The sequence below is a fragment of the Grus americana genome, chromosome 4 (genome assembly GCF_028858705.1).
Source record: "Grus americana isolate bGruAme1 chromosome 4, bGruAme1.mat, whole genome shotgun sequence".
NCBI lineage: Eukaryota > Metazoa > Chordata > Aves > Gruiformes > Gruidae > Grus > Grus americana.
The window spans coordinates 25,329,260-25,347,281 of record NC_072855.1 but is presented as its reverse complement, the minus strand read 5'-3'; the positions used below and the strand labels follow the sequence as shown (position 1 = coordinate 25,347,281).

The 18,022-nt window shown below is 41.4% G+C and overlaps 1 protein-coding gene across 6 annotated transcripts; it reads left to right on the top strand.

Annotated features, from left to right (window-relative positions):
• The first annotated feature begins 81 nt into the window (after positions 1 to 81).
• On the top strand, positions 82 to 11,278 carry LOC129206156 (toll-like receptor 1). 6 transcript variants are annotated; one of them, XM_054824921.1, is made up of 3 exons: positions 82 to 900; positions 3,312 to 3,399; positions 7,716 to 11,278. In XM_054824921.1, exon 3 carries the CDS (start codon positions 7,806 to 7,808, stop codon positions 10,257 to 10,259), a length of 2,454 nt encoding a protein of 817 aa, XP_054680896.1. In that variant the 5' UTR covers positions 82 to 900; positions 3,312 to 3,399; positions 7,716 to 7,805; the 3' UTR covers positions 10,260 to 11,278. The 6 variants fall into 6 exon arrangements, with proteins under 6 accessions (XP_054680896.1, XP_054680895.1, XP_054680894.1 ...); XM_054824920.1 differs by having other exon boundaries at positions 82 to 1,056; XM_054824919.1 differs by having other exon boundaries at positions 82 to 5,617.
• Positions 11,279 to 18,022: the final 6,744 nt, after the last annotated feature.

The following is an 18,022-nucleotide window of genomic DNA, read 5'->3' as shown; positions in this document are numbered from 1 at the left end:
GCCTCCTATACTGTAGGCAAATTCAACTCACCTTACTGGAAGTCTTTTGAGATTGGTACAGAAATAGCAAATCACAAATGAGTTTGGAAGTAGATTTTGAAATATAGCTTGAAATACTGTATTGAATTTTTCTCAGCAGAGTAGAATCTGGAGCAGTTCGTATAGTCACGTGGAATAATGCTTGAGTTGCTGGAGATTTTGCAGAGCTGCATTAATCACAAAGCTTAGGCAGCTTGGTCACAGAACCTCTTTCGCTAAAATTGGTTTGCAAGAAAGAAAATTACGCATCCTGAGAAGATGCCTAGAAGTCTAAAGCTTGAGATGGTTCCTGGGTAGTGTTTTCTCAGATTCAGTGAAGCTTAAAAGGATAGGACCTAGTAACAGGACTCTCTGAACATCCAGCACTGGTGGATGAAAATGGCCATGCCACAAAGGAGGACTGCATAAGAAAGAAAGGTTTGGGGGTTTTTTTCTTTAAAAAAAAAAAAAAAATTATGAGCTACTTCACCTTTTGGGGTGCCATAGTTTGACACTGCTGCGAGGGAGAAGCAGTGAATTGACAATCAGAGTTCTAATTCCCATCCTCTGACAGAATCCTGATACCATTTTGATCCTGAGAGATGCCTTGACCAAAGGGACTGAGAGGGCATCTGCAATAACAGAATTACCTTCATCATCATTGACTATATCTTGAGAAACTCTTGACTTCTCTACATCATGCTTTTTTTTTTTTAGCTTTCTATTTTTTTTTCTTCTCACCCATACATCCGACTTTATGCTTATTATTAAAAGAATCTGTCCTTTTCAGCCAAAACAGTATCTTTTGCAGCACGGCTACGAGTTCTGATCAGAGAGGCAATAATCAGTCAGAGAAAAATTTGCAAGGTCTTGGGACACCAGGTAAGACCATCTATTCACGGAGTCAGAAAGACAAGCTACGTTTACAATATTTGCTCTTCTTTATAGAAATACAGCAGGCCCCTCTACCTGTACTTGTGCTGTTTTGGCTTCAAGAAAACATAGCTGGGCTCCGACAAACATTCACAACTGCTGCAGGTGATCACAGCAAACTTCCTCTTTGCCCCCAGCAGGAGAGGTGCTTGCCATCTGGAATACGAGGCTTAGATGACCAGCAAACAGGAAGTTTTCCTTTCAAAAATGTGTTTCCATATGAAGACAAGAGAAGAAGGGATGTTAAGATTAAATCCTCATTTAGTATAGAATGTTTGCATTTTATCTCATTCTTGTCTGCCATTGTTTTTAACAAAAGATTTTAATTTTGATTTTTTTTGCCTGAAGTCTAAGCAGGCTGAGGTCTCTTGACTTGAAGTCTTGAACTGTGAGCGACTGTTCATGATTTGTAGGGGTGAAATTTAACACCTTTAGCTCTCTCATCCCACTCAGCCTCAAAATTAATATAACACACCTATTACCAAATTGCAGGCATTTCATTCAGGACTGCAGAAACAAATGTTTTCTGTGCTTCCTCCTTCCCCTCCAATTAATGCTTCAGTGTATGACTCATTTAACCCTTAGAAAACTGAAGATGAACAGGCTTAGCTTGGTTTGCCTGTCCCTTTCACACAACCAGGGACAGCTGGATGGTGGCTTGCTTGAAAATTTTCTTTGAAAGCCTTAGGTTTAGGTCAGTAGCCCTTGAAACTTCTGTAATACATTTAAAATCCCCCTGTTGCGTGTGAAGCTTTAAGAACTAATATGGCTGCTTCTGTTGGATAGAGGACAGAGAAACCCTCTAAAAAATCAGAGTGCACCAGCTGTTACTCAGGTGGGAGCACATAGCTGTTGCCAGAAATTAATTATTTCTTTCAGGAGTGGAAGGTTTTTGCAGGGGTTTGTTTGCCACTTTGGAAAGAACTTGGGAACTATGTGACCTCTGGCAATGTAGCTGATGTGATCATAAGCAGAAATATATAATTACAGGTTTCTGGTATATGTCCAAAATCCTTGAGTGAATAATATTCAAAAAGGAGGCTTGTAATGAGCATGGGGAGCAATTAAAACTTGTACTTTGGAACCAGAAGCCCACATACTATTAGATTTTTGTCCATGATATGTGCCAGATAATTGACAAAACAGCTACACATGCAGTGAATTACTACACCTAGTTTTTCTGATTCCACAGGAGAAATTGAGTTTCTCAAGTGATACATATCAGACTATTTCAAACAATTATTTTAGCCTCTGCTGTACTCTGAACACTTTCTTTAAAACCAGTTTTAGTCCACAAAGAAATTTTTCCCATACGTGGGGCTATGTGTAGTCTCACGGCCCATGTCAGCCACTTTATGCGCACATATTGGGAAGTAGCTGCCCTTTTCTGTGCACTCTGGTGATGTGAGTCTGCAACTGGTTCTGCACCAAAATCTGTAACTGCTAATGCGCTCCAGTTATCAGTAAAAGGGAGTGTGTAAATGTAGTGTGATGTCAGATACCATATCAGAGCAGATTCCTGGCATTTGACTAGTCACCTTGGTGACTGGCAGGAATGCTATTCTACCTACATAATATCAACATACAAAACTGATAACGTGGGGGTTAAACACCCTCCAAAACCTAGAAAATGTGCTGAATGAAGTGAAAGTGTAAATGTTTTTATGTATATTTAAGTAGTGTGTAGCGCAAAGGAAACTGATCTGTGACAGACTGGGAGTCCTGATACAATGTGGGTTGCCCTGCTGAGAGCTCAGCTCTTTTTTAGCTTTAGAAATGTTACAAAGCATCGTTGCTGAAGTTCAGCTGCAGGTTAGAGCAGGGAAAGGCACTCTAGGGAAAAGAGTGGGACTCTCTGGGAGGTGAGGCATTCTGCTGAGGAGAAGGTTCAAAACCGCTGTGAAACCCATGTTTTTACTCAGGGCTTCAGTTTGGCTGGTTTTTCCTTCAGAAACATTTACTGAGATTGACTATAATGCTCATTTGTAGTCACTGTTTGGTCAAGAGGAAGCAGTATTGATAAGCCAATAAATGAGAAATTTCCGTATTCTGCAAGGTGGCTCTGTGTTACCAGTTAGGTTTCCACAGCTTTGATCCTTGTGGCTTGGGCATAAATGCGATACAATCTCTGCTCACCTTGACTTGTGGCAGTTAGCCCTTGTTTCGCCTACTTAACACACAGGCTTAAGTTGTGACAATGACATTGCAGTTGAAGATAAGGTCCTCTATATAATCAAACAGTGGCTTTGCAACCTTTAATAATTGTATTAACTTTTCATGAGTGCTTGGATGAGTCCATCTGCTCTGGCTGTGTTTTAACTTGGTGTTTCACATATGTAACTTCCTTTCTGCATTCCCAGCTGGAGAGATTTTTCAGAGCTTTGGGCATGGTGCTGGTGCTGAATGGCTTCTGATACCCAGCCAAGTGTAGCTGCGGTTCCTCTCTGGGTAAGTAATCACAACATACAGGCAGAAGTGTGAAATGTACCTTGAGGAAAGGCTGTTTGTGAAGATAGGTGCACATTGATAGAATCAGCTGCAAAAAACCCCAGCAGTATAAACTTCAGGAATGGAACAAGGCATCTGCATGAGTGTATGTATGCTGACTGTGGAAAGGATGGTATTTAGCTGGTACATTTCAGGATATATGAACAGATATACACTGCTTTTAGTTTTTGCCTATCATGCAAAATGACTTAATCAGTAGACTGAAACCAAACCCAAAGCAAGCTTTGCTGAATTGGTTAGTAAAAATATGCAATGTTCCTAACGATTTAATAGGTATTCAGGAGTATCAGTTTTACTTTAACTAGTTGCAAATTTTTCTTTATGGCAAAGAGTCTATGTGAATGTATTTTAAAGTCTCATAAAGAAGGGTGGTAAGCAAATTAAACTTACCACAACTAAGGGTGTAGATACTTTTGCTTTTCCCAGCTATGTGTGCACTGGCGTCAGTTCTGATAAAAGCTGATGGTGTATTTGATTTTGTCCATGCAGCAAAGTTTTTTCATGGGTTACATGGGAAGTAAAACTGCCACTGGTTTGCATAATTGTGATATTACTGTTCTGTCAACAAGTGCCTTAGTCTGTTCATTTTCATGGATTAATGCCCAGCAATGGGAACTTCTCCTTTGACCTGAAGACAGGACAGTATCAGCTGACAAGCAGACACTTGCTGCTTACTGACAAATATTCATGGTCCCTGATCTTGTCTTGGGTCACAGATTTCTCATGGTTTTCTGTAATGTATTACTCAGATTCGCTGCAGTGAGGAAAGCAGAATGGTTTCAGTTCAGTTTCAGTTCAGACTACCTTACTCATCTATCTCAACATGAAACCCAGAAATTTTCTTTCAGCAAAGCATTAAATTCTTCTTTACAAAATTGAAAAGGTAATTGCAAAAGAAAAGTTTCAAAAGCATCTAATGCAAGCTTGAAATATAACTGGTACTACTATCTATATTAAATTTTCATACTTCTCAGCTTCTTTAGCTGAATCCCTTCTTGCCTTCAGCTCTCCTCCAAAGCGCAGTTTTATGGAGTGGAGGAAGCTGTAGACTGAGTCCAGAACAGGCCCAGGTGCCCCCTCTCCCCCTAATTTGCTCATACCTGAAGAATTCATTACACACTTCATTAATCTTAAAATTCATTAAGATTAAATAAATCTTCATTCATTTGTTCATCTCTGCTTCTTTCTTCCTTGCTAATTAATCTCACCGAAGCATGTTGTATTAGTTTGGAGGCTTATGGGAGTGAGGTGTTGGTTTTGGTTATTTACATCTGCCTTTGCAGTGCACTCACACTCTGCTCTGTTGATTTGCTTGCTAGACTCATGCCCCTGTTCAAAACGCTAATTGAATGGCTGCTTTATTGGATTCCTCCATCTCCAGATTGCACTATATTGCTGTATTCTTCAGGGCTTCTTTACAGCTTTCGTATCATAGACAATATTCTCTGTAGTTTACATTTTATAATTTCTTGAAGGAAGCTACAATGTGGGGTATCCCTGATAACCATCCAAGGCATCACTAGCGTAAAGATGATTGACCTGTAAAGGTTTTGAACCATGCCAGTTTCCCCCTGTTACTAACTTTCGAGATCTAAGCTTCTGCCATCTGTTAATGTGCTACATTAATTCTTCTGCTTGATGAGGAAAATAACTCAGTGGGTTAGAGCTCTGCAAGAGATTTTGATATGAAGAGAAGTTGGTGGTGAGGGTTCTGCTTCCTCTTTTCTGTGCGTGCAAAAGAGGAGATGCACTTGACAAATTCCTAGAACATCTGTGTAACCATCAGAAGTAGACATGAAATTAGAAATGCAGAATTATTTAAACAATCCTGCCTTGGTGAATATTCTGTACCACAGATTGGTTTATTTCCTCCTAAACTGTACAGTTATGTAAATATTACAGAAGTAAATGTATTTTGAGTGTGTACTGTTAAAAGTTTCCTTTCATTGTGCTCTTAATACCCGCATTGTAGGGAAAATTATATAGCCTATATAAGAAAACCCTATTCTTTCTACTTCCTAAGGTAGTAATTATTAAGAAATTAGCATCTCATGTGAGATTCCCCAGCTTGCAAATTACATATGTTTGAGGATGTTAATCAAGTAAGCAGAGGACTTTTGCTGCCGCTTTGCTTAGAGATGAATGCTACGTACAAAAGGTGGGTTACATTTGCGCCATTATTTACATTTTTTTCTTTTTGTTATATGTATTTTGGACTCCGTCAAATCTCAGGTGCTGGTGTTTCTTCACTGTTGGAAGATATTCTTGCATTTTGAAATTTTATTGTAAATGCTTATCTGTATGTTGAACTTCAACAAAGAAGAAAGGGGAAAAAAGTTTGGTATGGCAATTTTCATTCTCAGCCAACTCTAATTTAATACCATCATAAAATAGTGTTGGAGGGGTAACTGTTGATCCTTAATATTGCTTTGCTAGACATAGCTGCTTTATTCTTTGAATGTGGCACTCTTCAGTGCTATACAGTGTGGATCATCCCTTGTCCCCGCGTATAGCATAGCATGCAGAGTAAATTAAAACTTGTCTGGCAATGGCCAGTTTCCTGGTTTTTTCTCCCTTCACAACATTTCTTGCTTTGCTCCTGACATCCCTTTTGCCCAGGGCGATGTTCCTCCAGATAGTTCCAGATCAAAGTTTATTTGATTCAAGAGGTTCTTTACCAGCCTGGACTCTGAAGAACAGGGTCAGCTGCTCTTTGAAGGAAGCTGGGTTAGATTTCCTTGGCTTGGTTCTTCTTGTGAGTGATACCGTGCTTTGACCAACCATCCCAGCTTAATTTCTACTCCGTGCTCAGGTACCCCAGCACAACTTTCTGAAGGTAGAATTTGACCTCTCAATTGGATTTTATTGAGGTAGAAATTTATACTTTACTGATTTTTCTTTTATTGCTTTTGGTGGTGTTAATTACACATATTTTTGCTTTACTTAAAATAAAGCTTGATTAAGCTTGGTAGGAGACTTGGAGGGGAAGGGATGAGTTTTGATATTAGTCAGTCAAATCGTTAGGGACTAACACACATTATAACCTAGAACTGAAAAAAATAGACTTTTGGGTTTTTATTTAACAAAAAGATTACATGGGTAGAATTTTAAAACTTGGGCTTTTTACAGACAAAATCTGCACAGGAAAAAAAATTGGGGATGTTTGTCTCCTGAAGCAGTTTATGAGTTGCTCATACTTCGGGTTGTTTGTGTGTTGTGTTAAATGCTTGAAAACAAGAGAGTAATGCCCAGGTCATGGTTTTTCATGATAGGACTGATGCCTCTCCAAATCTATGTAGGCTGTTGATAGACATGACCAGATATTAATTCTGCTGGGCCATTTTCCATATCCACAATATCTTTCCCTCACTGGGTTTTTTGATCCTTAGAACTAGACTCATTGTCCCTCACTGTTTCTAGAAAAGTTCTTTGTCAAGTTGCAACTGTGCGGTAATTTGGAAAATGTAGGAGATTGCCTAGGACACCTAGGAAATCCTGGAGTCTTTTGAAGTGTCAAGTGTTTTCTTTCAGATTTTGGGTACCACTGCTTCATACGTAGTGTCCAGTTATGCTGTCGTTTTCCTGTTAGTGTGCTTTTGGCCAGACTGGCATTACAATATTCACGAGACAGTATAATTCCTCCTCAAGATTCCTGGCTTACTGGAAAAATGGACCCCTATGTCTCTCTGCTATAGCAAAGATGAAGCTGTTCAGCTTCTCTGATCGGCTGACCCTCACGGGGTGCGTGGCCATGTCCTGGGTCTTTGGGGTGTGAAGAGGAATATCCTTTGGCTCTTCTGAGTTGAAGAGGTTGCTTTTGCACCAGTTCCTGTGAGGGTCCATGGAGCTTTTGGAGTTCTGTCCCCAAATGTGTGCGGGCATGGGGTGTACGGAAAGAGCAGATGGGAGGCTAGTTGTGTTCTCCTTTACTTCTAAATGCATTGCTGTCTGTTTGTACCATTTTTGTATTTTTCAAGATTGTTGAGAAATTTGTACTTCTTAACATCTCTGGTTTTTTTAATATACCATTGATTGTATTCCTCCCATTATAAAGGAATTAAGTTCTACTTAACTGAGAAAATCAATAATTGGAATTAAAGAATGGGAGTGAGGAGGATTGATAAGAACTTAGAACAAGAGTATGTAAAAATAAAAATTTTATTACATAAATTTTGTATTGGATTTTATTTTAGCAATAAAAAGCAAATTCAACAGTTTGACAATTTCAGCAAATTCCATGTGTTTTCTTTTCACAGGGCTGGACTCATCACTGAGACATATTGAACAAAAAACAAAGATATGCTTCTGTGTGTCTGTAAAAAACCAAGATAAACCTGGAAAGCATAATGAGACCCCTTATAAATATCTATGTCTTTGCTTGTGTCTTTACATTCACACTATGGAATAATATCCAGCCAACTGTGGAAAATGAATTTATTGCAAATTATTCAAGCAGTTTGCTAACTAATGTTCCAAAAAATGTTCCAGTCCATACTCATGTACTAGATTTATCACATAATAGGATCTCTGGACTTAGTATCTCAGAATTTATTTCTCTTTCTGACCTTCAAGTATTAAATCTTTCTCATAATCTAATTACGGAGCTTGACTTTAGTGTCTTCATTTTTAATGAAGATTTAGAATACTTAGATTTATCACATAATAACATTTTGAAAGTTTACTGTCAAACTCTTGCATATCTTAGACATTTAGATCTTTCTTTCAATAAGTTTACTGCCCTGCCCATCTGTCAGGAATTCAGGAACATGTTTGATTTGGAGTACCTAGGATTAAGTGCCACGATGATACGAAGGTCGGACTTCAGGTATATCATGCATTTGGAGCTGCATACTGTCTTCCTAACCCTAGAAGACTTTTCTCTGTATGAGCCTCAAAGTCTGACAGCCTTGAATACAAGGAGCCTCCACATTATTTTTGCAGCCCAAAACTTCAGTTTTTCCCTCTTGTATGATGGAATGAGCACTGCAGAAAACTTAAAAATAGTTAATTTATTATATACGTTGAGCTACAAAGATTTTCCCTCTCCTTCTTTAACGCTTCTGAAGAAAATCAAGACAACAACACTGATGCTTGACACCGTGGACTTACAATGGGCTATCATTTTGCAAATTTTCCTGCTTATTTGGTATTCACCTGTGGAACATTTGACTGTGAGAAACTTGACTTTTCGGGGACCACTGGGCGAGTTGACTGAATATGAATTTCTACCTTTATTAAGCTCTGTGGAACAATTAATCTCTTTGGGTGGGTCCATGAAAGTGCTAACTATGGAGCACGTTCGTAATAAGGTTTATTATTTCAACCAGGAGATTCTATACAGACAGTTTGCAGAGATGAATATTGCCAGTTTGACAATATATGATGCATATATGCCACACATGCTTTGCCCCAACAGAACAAGCTCATTTCAGTATTTAAATTTTTCTCACAATGCCCTGACGGATGAATTGTTTCAGAATTGTGGCACTCTGACAGATCTGCAATTACTTATTTTGCAGAGGAATAAATTTGAGAGCCTTCCCAAGGTAAGCTTCATGACCAGCCGTATGAAATCACTGAAATATCTCGACATTAGCAGCAACTTGCTGCGTCATGATAGAGCTGATGTACAGTGCCAGTGGGCTGAGTCTCTGACAGAGTTGGACCTGTCCTCAAATCAGTTGACGGACGCTGTGTTTGAGTGCTTGCCAGTCAACATCAAAAAACTCGACCTAGAAAACAATCAGATCACCAGTGTCCCCATGGGGATGGCTGAGCTGAAGTACTTGACAGAGCTGAACCTGGCATCAAACAGGCTGGCTGACCTGCCGGGGTGCAGTGGCTTTATGTCCCTGGAGTTCCTGAACATAGGGATGAACTCAATCCTCACCCCATCTGCCGACTTCTTCCAGAGCTGCCCAAGGGTCAGGGAGCTACAAGCCGGGCACAACCCGTTCAAGTGTTCCTGTGAACTGCAAGACTTTATCCGTCTGGAGAGGCAGTCTGGGGGGAAGCTGTTTGACTGGCCAGCGGCATACGTGTGCGAGTACCCGGAAAACTTGCGAGGAACGCAGCTGAAGGACTTCCACCTGAGTGAACTGGCTTGCAACACGGTGCTCTTGCTTGTGACAGCTCTGCTGCTGACGCTGGTGCTGGTGGCTGTCGTGGCCTTTCTGTGCATCTACCTGGATGTGCCGTGGTACATGCGCATGACGTGGCAGTGGACGCAGACGAAGCGTAGAGCTTGGCACAACAACCCTGAAGAGCAGGAGACCGTTCTGCAGTTTCACGCGTTCATTTCCTACAGCGAGCGCGATTCGTTGTGGGTGAAGAATGAGCTGATCCCGAACCTGGAGAAGGGTGAGGGTTGTGTACAGCTGTGCCAGCACGAGAGAAACTTTATCCCCGGCAAGAGCATCGTGGAGAACATCATTACGTGCATTGAGAAGAGCTACAAGTCGATCTTTGTGTTGTCTCCCAACTTTGTGCAGAGCGAGTGGTGTCACTATGAGCTGTACTTTGCCCATCACAAATTGTTCAGTGAGAATTCCAACAGCTTAATCCTCATTTTACTGGAGCCGATTCCTCCGTATATTATCCCTGCCAGGTATCACAAGCTGAAGGCTCTCATGGCAAAGCGAACCTACCTGGAGTGGCCGAAGGAGAGGAGCAAGCGTGCCCTTTTCTGGGCTAACCTGAGGGCAGCTATTAGCATTAACCTGCCAATATCCTTTGAAGAAAATGAAGAGCAGAGTGATGTTACTTCTACTAGTAGTATAAGTCAGTATGTGAATAACTGACTTGACTGTCTTGCTTTAAATTGTGTTAATCAATTTTTTGTATTTTTTTACAGTATTCCTAGTTTGTAGCAAAATGTAATTGTGATACATCCAGAAATTGCTATTGCTTATTCTAGTTGTGAAAGTAGGCAGAAGTCGTCTGCAGTTGCCTGTCACCAACAAAGAGAAGGAGAGAGAATTTTTCATAGTGATTGCACTTATTTTCGTAGACTTGTGTTACATTTATTTTGGACTTTTTCCATTGAAGGCCATATTTGAAAGTAACAAAAATAGTGGTGGGTTCAATGTCATCAGGACTGTCAAGGCATGCTTTTAATCTTGGTTCTCACATGGTTGTTGTGGGGTTAGGGTGGTAGGGATCTGCTTCCTTGGGTTTAATTAAATAATACAATGAAGAAGAAAACTCTTGTTTAAATTCTTTCCTGTTCATTGGTATACTAGATGTGCAGGGTAGAGTATCCCTGCACCTTCAGCCTGTTCACCCTTCCTGGAAGTCTTTTCCTTCATCACAGGCAGAGACTTTCCTGGGTAAGAGCTGAAAGTTGGAGCCATTGTTCCCTGTTTAATATTCTTCTTCCTTTGCTGTACTAAACATTCCCACTTGCCTAGACTACCTACCAAATCTTGATTTCATAGAATTCACTATTTGTTATCTTCAAAATAATAGTTAATATCTGAATTTATTATTTTTTATAATATTATAATATTGCTGCTTTCTACTATGATATCAAGTTATACTGAGTTGCTTGTTTTTCCTGTTTTCTAAAAGGTAGAAGCTTGCTATTTGGAGGTGAATCCCCCTTTGTCTCTAGACTTTCACTGAACTCTGTTACCTTGCCCTTTTAATCAGCAGGTGCTGAGGGTCATCCTGCAGGTGAAAAAGGAGTAATTTTCATTGGGAAATAACTTCTCTGCTAAAATCAAACTGATTAATGGTATTTGTTGATAGGAGACATCTAATAATTTGCTGTGCTTGGATTTAATTTGACAATCTAATAAACCTCTCATTTTGTATCTGTTATTAAATTTCCTGATGTCATTTCACTGGTGATGAGTCGTTCTGTAGCTATACTTATGGCTTAATGGAAATGCAAAGCCCTCTGATCACAACCGTGAGCAACACGTGAGGTGAGCAAGCCTGTAAGAGGATGTGACCCTTAACACTTGCCGAGGCGGCTGACCGAGCACCTGCCGGGCATGTGTGGTGGTAGCTAGATGAAGCAGTGGATAGGAAATGGTGGGAAAGCTTCTTGGTGCCCAGAGGTGCTGAGATGTCACTGTGCACCCACCAGCTCTGGTTAACTGGGTATTGCAGTAGGATGCTGGGTGCTTGGCTCTCAATGCAGAGCTTTGGAAAGAAGGGCTAAAAATCTCTATTTTCTTCATCTTAATTTCAGGCGAAGGGAAGTTGGCTACTGACTTCTGTGGTAGCACATAACTGAGATCTTCCCCTTCCCAAAGCCAGGACCAAGCTTTCTCTGTGTACCTTACAAAGGGCTGCTGAAGCCTCGGTATTTCAGTGGGAGGTGGTGGATGCGGCATGCTTGAAAAGCAGATTAGTTATGATGAGGGGAGATGTTCAAAGGCACAGAGGAGCTTAATGCTCTGCAGAAGCTGTACCCTACCCTGAGAATCACTTGTGCTTCATGGCAAACCAACACGGTGGCCAGGGGCATTGGGCACCCCAAACCTCGTGTGCCAGCCAGCCAGCCACAGCAGGTTGCAAGGTGCCTTCCACAGAAGTAGTGATGTTAAACCTGGGGCTGCGGCCTGAATGCGCCGCTGGAGCTGCAACGTTTCCTTCTTAGCAGGTTTTCCCAACTTAACAGGTTTTTCCTTACTTCCTCCGTATCATCACTGTCTGCTCTTAGGCAGACTGCCTGGCCAAGCTTTCGTGGCTTCTCTATTCCAGCTGCAGCCAGAGTTACATCTGTTGATAATTGAAGGCTTGCGTGCTATACAGCTCTCAGGTACGTCGCAGAGGCCAGTGCACATGAAGCTGGTCAGGAGTTTTGTAGCCTTTACCTCTCCAAGGCTCCTCTGCGCTTTGCAACAGAGAATGCTACCAGAAAACCTGTGCCCCTCCTCCCTGAAAGACTTGTGTGTCCCCCCTGGCCACGCGTTCCAGTCTAAGGACTATGATTAGCATTCGCACGTAGTGGTAATGTTTCAATGGGCACATATTCTGTCCTGTGTACTAGATGAGAAAAGAGGAAGTAAAATTTCTCAGATCAGGCTTTCCGGTCTCTGTAAATGTAATGCATCAGCGAACTGGGGTTCATGTCTGACGTGGTTCAGCCCCAGCCGGCAGCTGGGTGCCACGCGCCGCTCACCCACCCCTCCCCCGGCGGGCTGGGGAGGAGAACGGAAAAACAACGGCAAAGCCTCGAGGGCTGGGATAAGGGCAGTTTACTGGGACAGCAAGGGAGAGGGAAACAATCAACAACAGTGCTGATAACAGATATTCACAATGGGTGATAACAAAGAACAATTTACCGATCCGACGACCGACCGACCGGACGCTCAGCCTGTCCCGGAGCCACACCGCACCCGCCCCTGCCCGACCGGCCCCCTTTTATGGTGAGCATGACGTCACATGGTATGGAATAGCCCCCGGCCAGCTTGGCTCACCTGTCCTGGCTCCGAGTGAAATTAACTCTATCCTAGCCAGAACCAGGACAATGTCCTAAATAATGTACAGGGTCCGGGCCGTGGAAGAGTCCCTCACCTTTAAGACTGTCCTTAACCTAAGTTGTAGGTAGGCGTGAAAGGAATAGTTTCTCTATGTCTGCTATGTATATTGTTTCAGGATACTAACCCTGTAATACCCCTTTATACTCTGTCCTTCCTACCTCACAAATCTTTCATGCACATGAGAAGTATTTCAGTTATTTACATACTGTACTGTACACCGCAGCTGCTTGAAATGCAATTCTGAGTTCCTTTGATAAAGCAGATTTTTTTTTTAAACAGTGTTTCTCATCACTTCTCTGTCAGAATTTCCATTTTCTTCTTCCCTGAAACTCTGTTTCTGTTCAGTGAGTACATAAAGTGTTGATTATTTTTTGTTTTGGTCAAATGTAGCAAATATTTTTTTCACTGGTTTTTATAAGGCAATAGGCTGTTGAAGATTTCTTTTTAAAAATGTGTTCATAGAGCTGCTTCTTGGGAAGAAGTTTGCAAGACTTACAGGACATGAATATCTGCTTGAACTCTTGAAATACTGTCATACTAATGTCCATATTTATAAAAATTATGTCAGGTGCTGCTCTCACTGAGCTCACAGGCCTGGAAGCACACATGGAAGCAACATTGTGTATCGACTTTGTCAGTATTCGGCCAGGCCAGAGTTTTAATTGTACAGGATAGGTGAAAAGTGGTTTTATGGCTAAGAATGGCAGTGAAGACACAAAGATCAGTTTTGAATCCTTGAGCAGATTTCTGTGCATGACAGGATCTCACTCAGTGAGGGGAAGGAAGACAGAAGGAACAGCTTCATTTCTTACCTACGGAAAAGTATTTTCTTAAATTACAATCTCTTGAATTTAAATTTTGCCTTTTTCTCAGCCTAAGGGTGACACCCAGTGGCCGATTAAATTATCGCTATTTCCTGAAAATGATCGCTCATGTTAGAATGCGTACAACGCATTTTGCCTCAGGAAAAGTGAAATAGATAATGGTATCGGCCCAGCAACTGCAGGAGCCTCTTCCAGGTCGGGACAAGCCCTTCGTCGTGGCAGCTCCCGCGCTGGGTCCCTGGCTGTGCCTCTCCCAACGAGTGGGCTGTGGAGCGCAGGTACCAAGCAGTTTGCTAACAAACAAACCTTAGAAACCAACAGCATGATGTGAGCACTGACTCTTGCTTTACAATGAGCAATCCTTATTTTTCAAGCGGGATGCCGAGAAATACAAGCCAGTCTTTTTCTTACGTTCTGTTTGCTGGTTACAGGGTCTTATTTTTATGCCTCATTTCTGCTGTACCTGCTTTCCCTTCTGTACGTCACCACGGCATAGTGCAGGTGCTCACCAGGCTGATCTGCTGGGTCCCAGGCAGCAGAACTCCCAACATCCCCATGCGTTTACCTCAGCAGGAATGGAAAGCATTAAGAGATGCATCGTAAATTCAACTGGGCTCGCCCCTTTTAGGCATCTGAGAAGGTGTGAAGAAATAAAATACACTCTTCGTCAGTTCTACACATCGTCATCTCTCAGCAAAGCCTGCAGGTGTGCCCGGGGATGAGCAGGCTTCGTGTGCATCGATGTGTTGGCAGTCTGCGTCTGCACTGTCTGCTCTAGCACCCCAGTCTGGGAGAGAGCACAGCTAAAGGAGCAGGACCAGACAGACATTTTGCGAGTAATAAAAACCACAAACTCACATTTGGTGCTCCAGACTCACCAATGGACTAATTAGAATGCCCTAATTAGCAAGGAGTAAGCTATTTTTATGAGTTTGCCACTAAGGGCACTGCTGGGCACAGCTCCCCCACGGCACAGGAGCTGGAAGCAGTGCAGATGCCTACAGGCAGCGCCTGCAATGCCCTGCCTGCTCCTGCCCTGCCTGCTCCTGCCCTGAGTCGTGTGCGGGCAGGTACACATGGGAGCGGTGCACAGGCGCTGCAGAAGGACCACCCAAAAACCCCGGGGCTCCCGTGTCATGCCGGGAGCCAGCAGGGACCCCTGGGCATACCCCTCACCCTTGTACCTGTGTCATTGCTCTTCATCATACAGCATATGATGACATCACCACAAACAATAGCCTGAGGGTTTTATTAACAAGTATAATACATATGCATTGTATACTAAATATAGTACGAGGACTGTACAGTACAAATTTATGTTCACAGCTTGACATGACAAAATGTCATTACTGAATTCCCGTTGGACTACCAAAGTAGAAACAGTGAAAGTACATTAAACATTCACATCTTTAGTAAGAAAAGATTACCAAAATGTCTCCATATTTGCAAGTTATAGTAATGCACGCTAGAAACCTTTAATTACCCATTCAGTCTTATTAGCTTATAAAATATATTACATTTTATTAAAAAATTTCTGCATAGTTTATACATGTATTAAAGTAAATATAACATCCCTGCTATATTTGCAGGTGAGAGATGCTAAGCAGAAAGATTATTTTGACCATCTAATATTTAAAGTACTTTTAAAAAAGTGCTAATATCTGTAAAATATAATGAAAACTGATGTAGCCCTCAAGATATGTAACATGCTTTGTATTGTTTTATGGAAAGGATTTGTATTCATCTACATGTTGCCAACCTGGACAGAGACAACATCGTATTTGGACAAGATGTGGCATTAGAACCATCCCTGCAGAATGACCGTGGATATTTAAATAAACCCACACAGGGTAATACCTGATTAGCTTGTTGCGATTGTCTTAGAAACTAGTAATTTATTATAATCAAATGGCTTAAACAGGCACATTTTAGTAAAACAGTATTACCTGTTACACACTGCACAGTGCAATACTGCTAGGGAAAAAGGTGCGTTTTTTTTTTAAATACGCACGTTCTGCAGGATTAGGGTGTTCTATCTTTATATCTAAACTGGCTTCTCTTTAGGGCACAGATGGAAGGACTGGCTTTAAAAAGTATTTAGTTGTGTATATTTAAAAATTACAAGATACCCCTCAAATCAAAGTTTGCTAAAATGAATCAATGAGCCAGTTAAGATGTAAATTCACATTTTCAGCTGAAAGATGAAAGCGTATTTGTGACTTTTTTGACATTCCACAAAAAGGCACCACACACACAAGTGAAAAATCCTAGAAGCAAGGCATTTACATGAAATAATCTCAAATATTTATATTTAATATTTAAATTTCTGTTGTCCTAAATCACAAGGCACATGGATAAAGATTTAAAGTTCAGTTGAATCTCCACTGTATTTGTCCCCACCATTAGCATATTTTCAGGAAAAAGGTACATAGGCTAATGAATGAACAAGGCAAATAACCTAGATTAAATTGCCCAAAGTAACTCAAAGTTCTGCTTTTAGGGTACTTGATTTTAGATTAAGAAAGAAAGAAAGAAAGAAAGAAAGAAAGAAAGAAAGAAAGAAAGAAAGAAAGAAAGAAAAAGAAAAGAAAGAAAGAAAAAGAAAGGAAGGAAGGAAGGAAGGAAGGAAGGAAGGAAGGAAGGAAGGAAGGAAGGAAGGAAGGGAAAAGCTGAAATATGAAAGAAAACATTTTGTGAAAGCCTTAAAAGAAAAATAAGAGCATTGGAGAGAAATGCTCCTTAAACATGCCAAATTTTATGCATTTGGATTTGTTAAGCTAAAAAATGGGACCAGTTGCCATTTGCTTTTTTCCCTAGAACAGAATCTTGTTTTCATCCCAGGATACTAGATGTCTGTAGACTCGTGGCTGATGCTACAGGAGCTCCTCCCAGCCCCAGTCAGCGATGTGTCTGCATTTATGGAACTGCCACCAAAACCTGGAGCCTAAGGAGGCCAATTCTGCTACCACCGACAATAAAAATACCCAACAAAAACCCCCATTCTACAACAGCTGCTCATTAATATCATTCTCTTCCCTGCGAGTTCCTCAGTGTTAGTAACTATCTGGCCTACCAAAAAAAAAAAAAAACCTGATTCATCTCTCAGGCTTCTCAGCTCCATCGATGAGCAGATGAGGGCCGGTTACGAGAGGTCTGGCCTAACTTCCCTCAGGCCTAGCGAAGTGGTGAGGATGTATGGTGCCATGACAGAGCATATGCATCTTCCTCGCACAAGCTTTGCAGCAATGTTCCCAGCCCTGCTTTGCAAATCCCTGTTCTCCCCTACATAGAGCACACATTCAGGGCTCGACTCCTTAAATAAAATTGCCAGTTCCATATTCCCACGTGAGATTTGTTGAGCAATGCAACAATACTTCCTATTTCACAGCAATTGCTGTAGGAGCGTTTTTCTCCAGAAGTACAGATCCTCTCCTCTAACTCTATGGGCATGTGGGTGTCAGCAGAACAGCTGGGAAAGTCCTGTCACCAAGGGAAGGCTCTTTGCACTCAAACTCCTGCCTCTGCAAGATTCCTTCAGTTTGCTGTTGGACTCCACAGGATGCAGCAGCACAGCCTACCTGCTCCATGAGCTCAAATATACCAACGTGCAGGCGGACGCTCCACCTGCCTCCTCCTGGAGAGTTTTATGAAACTCCTTCTCCCCTTGCCCCTCTGTTTTCCAGTGGGTTTTTCCAAAAGAAATGAAAATCTGACTTTGGTATGTTTAATTTGCAGGGAACGGTGTTTACCTTAGGTAAGGGAAAGAAGAAAAACCCACTGATGCGTGACAGACTGGAGAAATACATCCTGTTCCCATGCGGTGCCACAACTAATAAAGACAGAAACCTTCCTTTCAGTGGGCTTCCACATACAGGAACATTTCTAGGGTCAACTGCAGGTTGCTTGAATTCAGTTTATTTTATCTATCAAGTTGTGCTTGCTAACTGACATGGGAGTTATGACTTGCTGATGTGATATTTTAAGGCAATAGCCACATCCACAGGAAAGCTTCGTCTACCTACCATTGAGAGACTACCAGAGTCACAGATCAGAGTCATCAAAGGGATGATTTGGTACACATTTTTATCCAAAATGGATACGACTCAATTTATCATCAGAAGTGCTTCATATCTGATGCCATCTTCTCATAAAAATATTATGGATTAGTAATTTTAAATACTGTAGTGTATTGCAGTGGCACTCACAACAATACAGTTTGGAACATTTTTGATGTAATGCTATTTT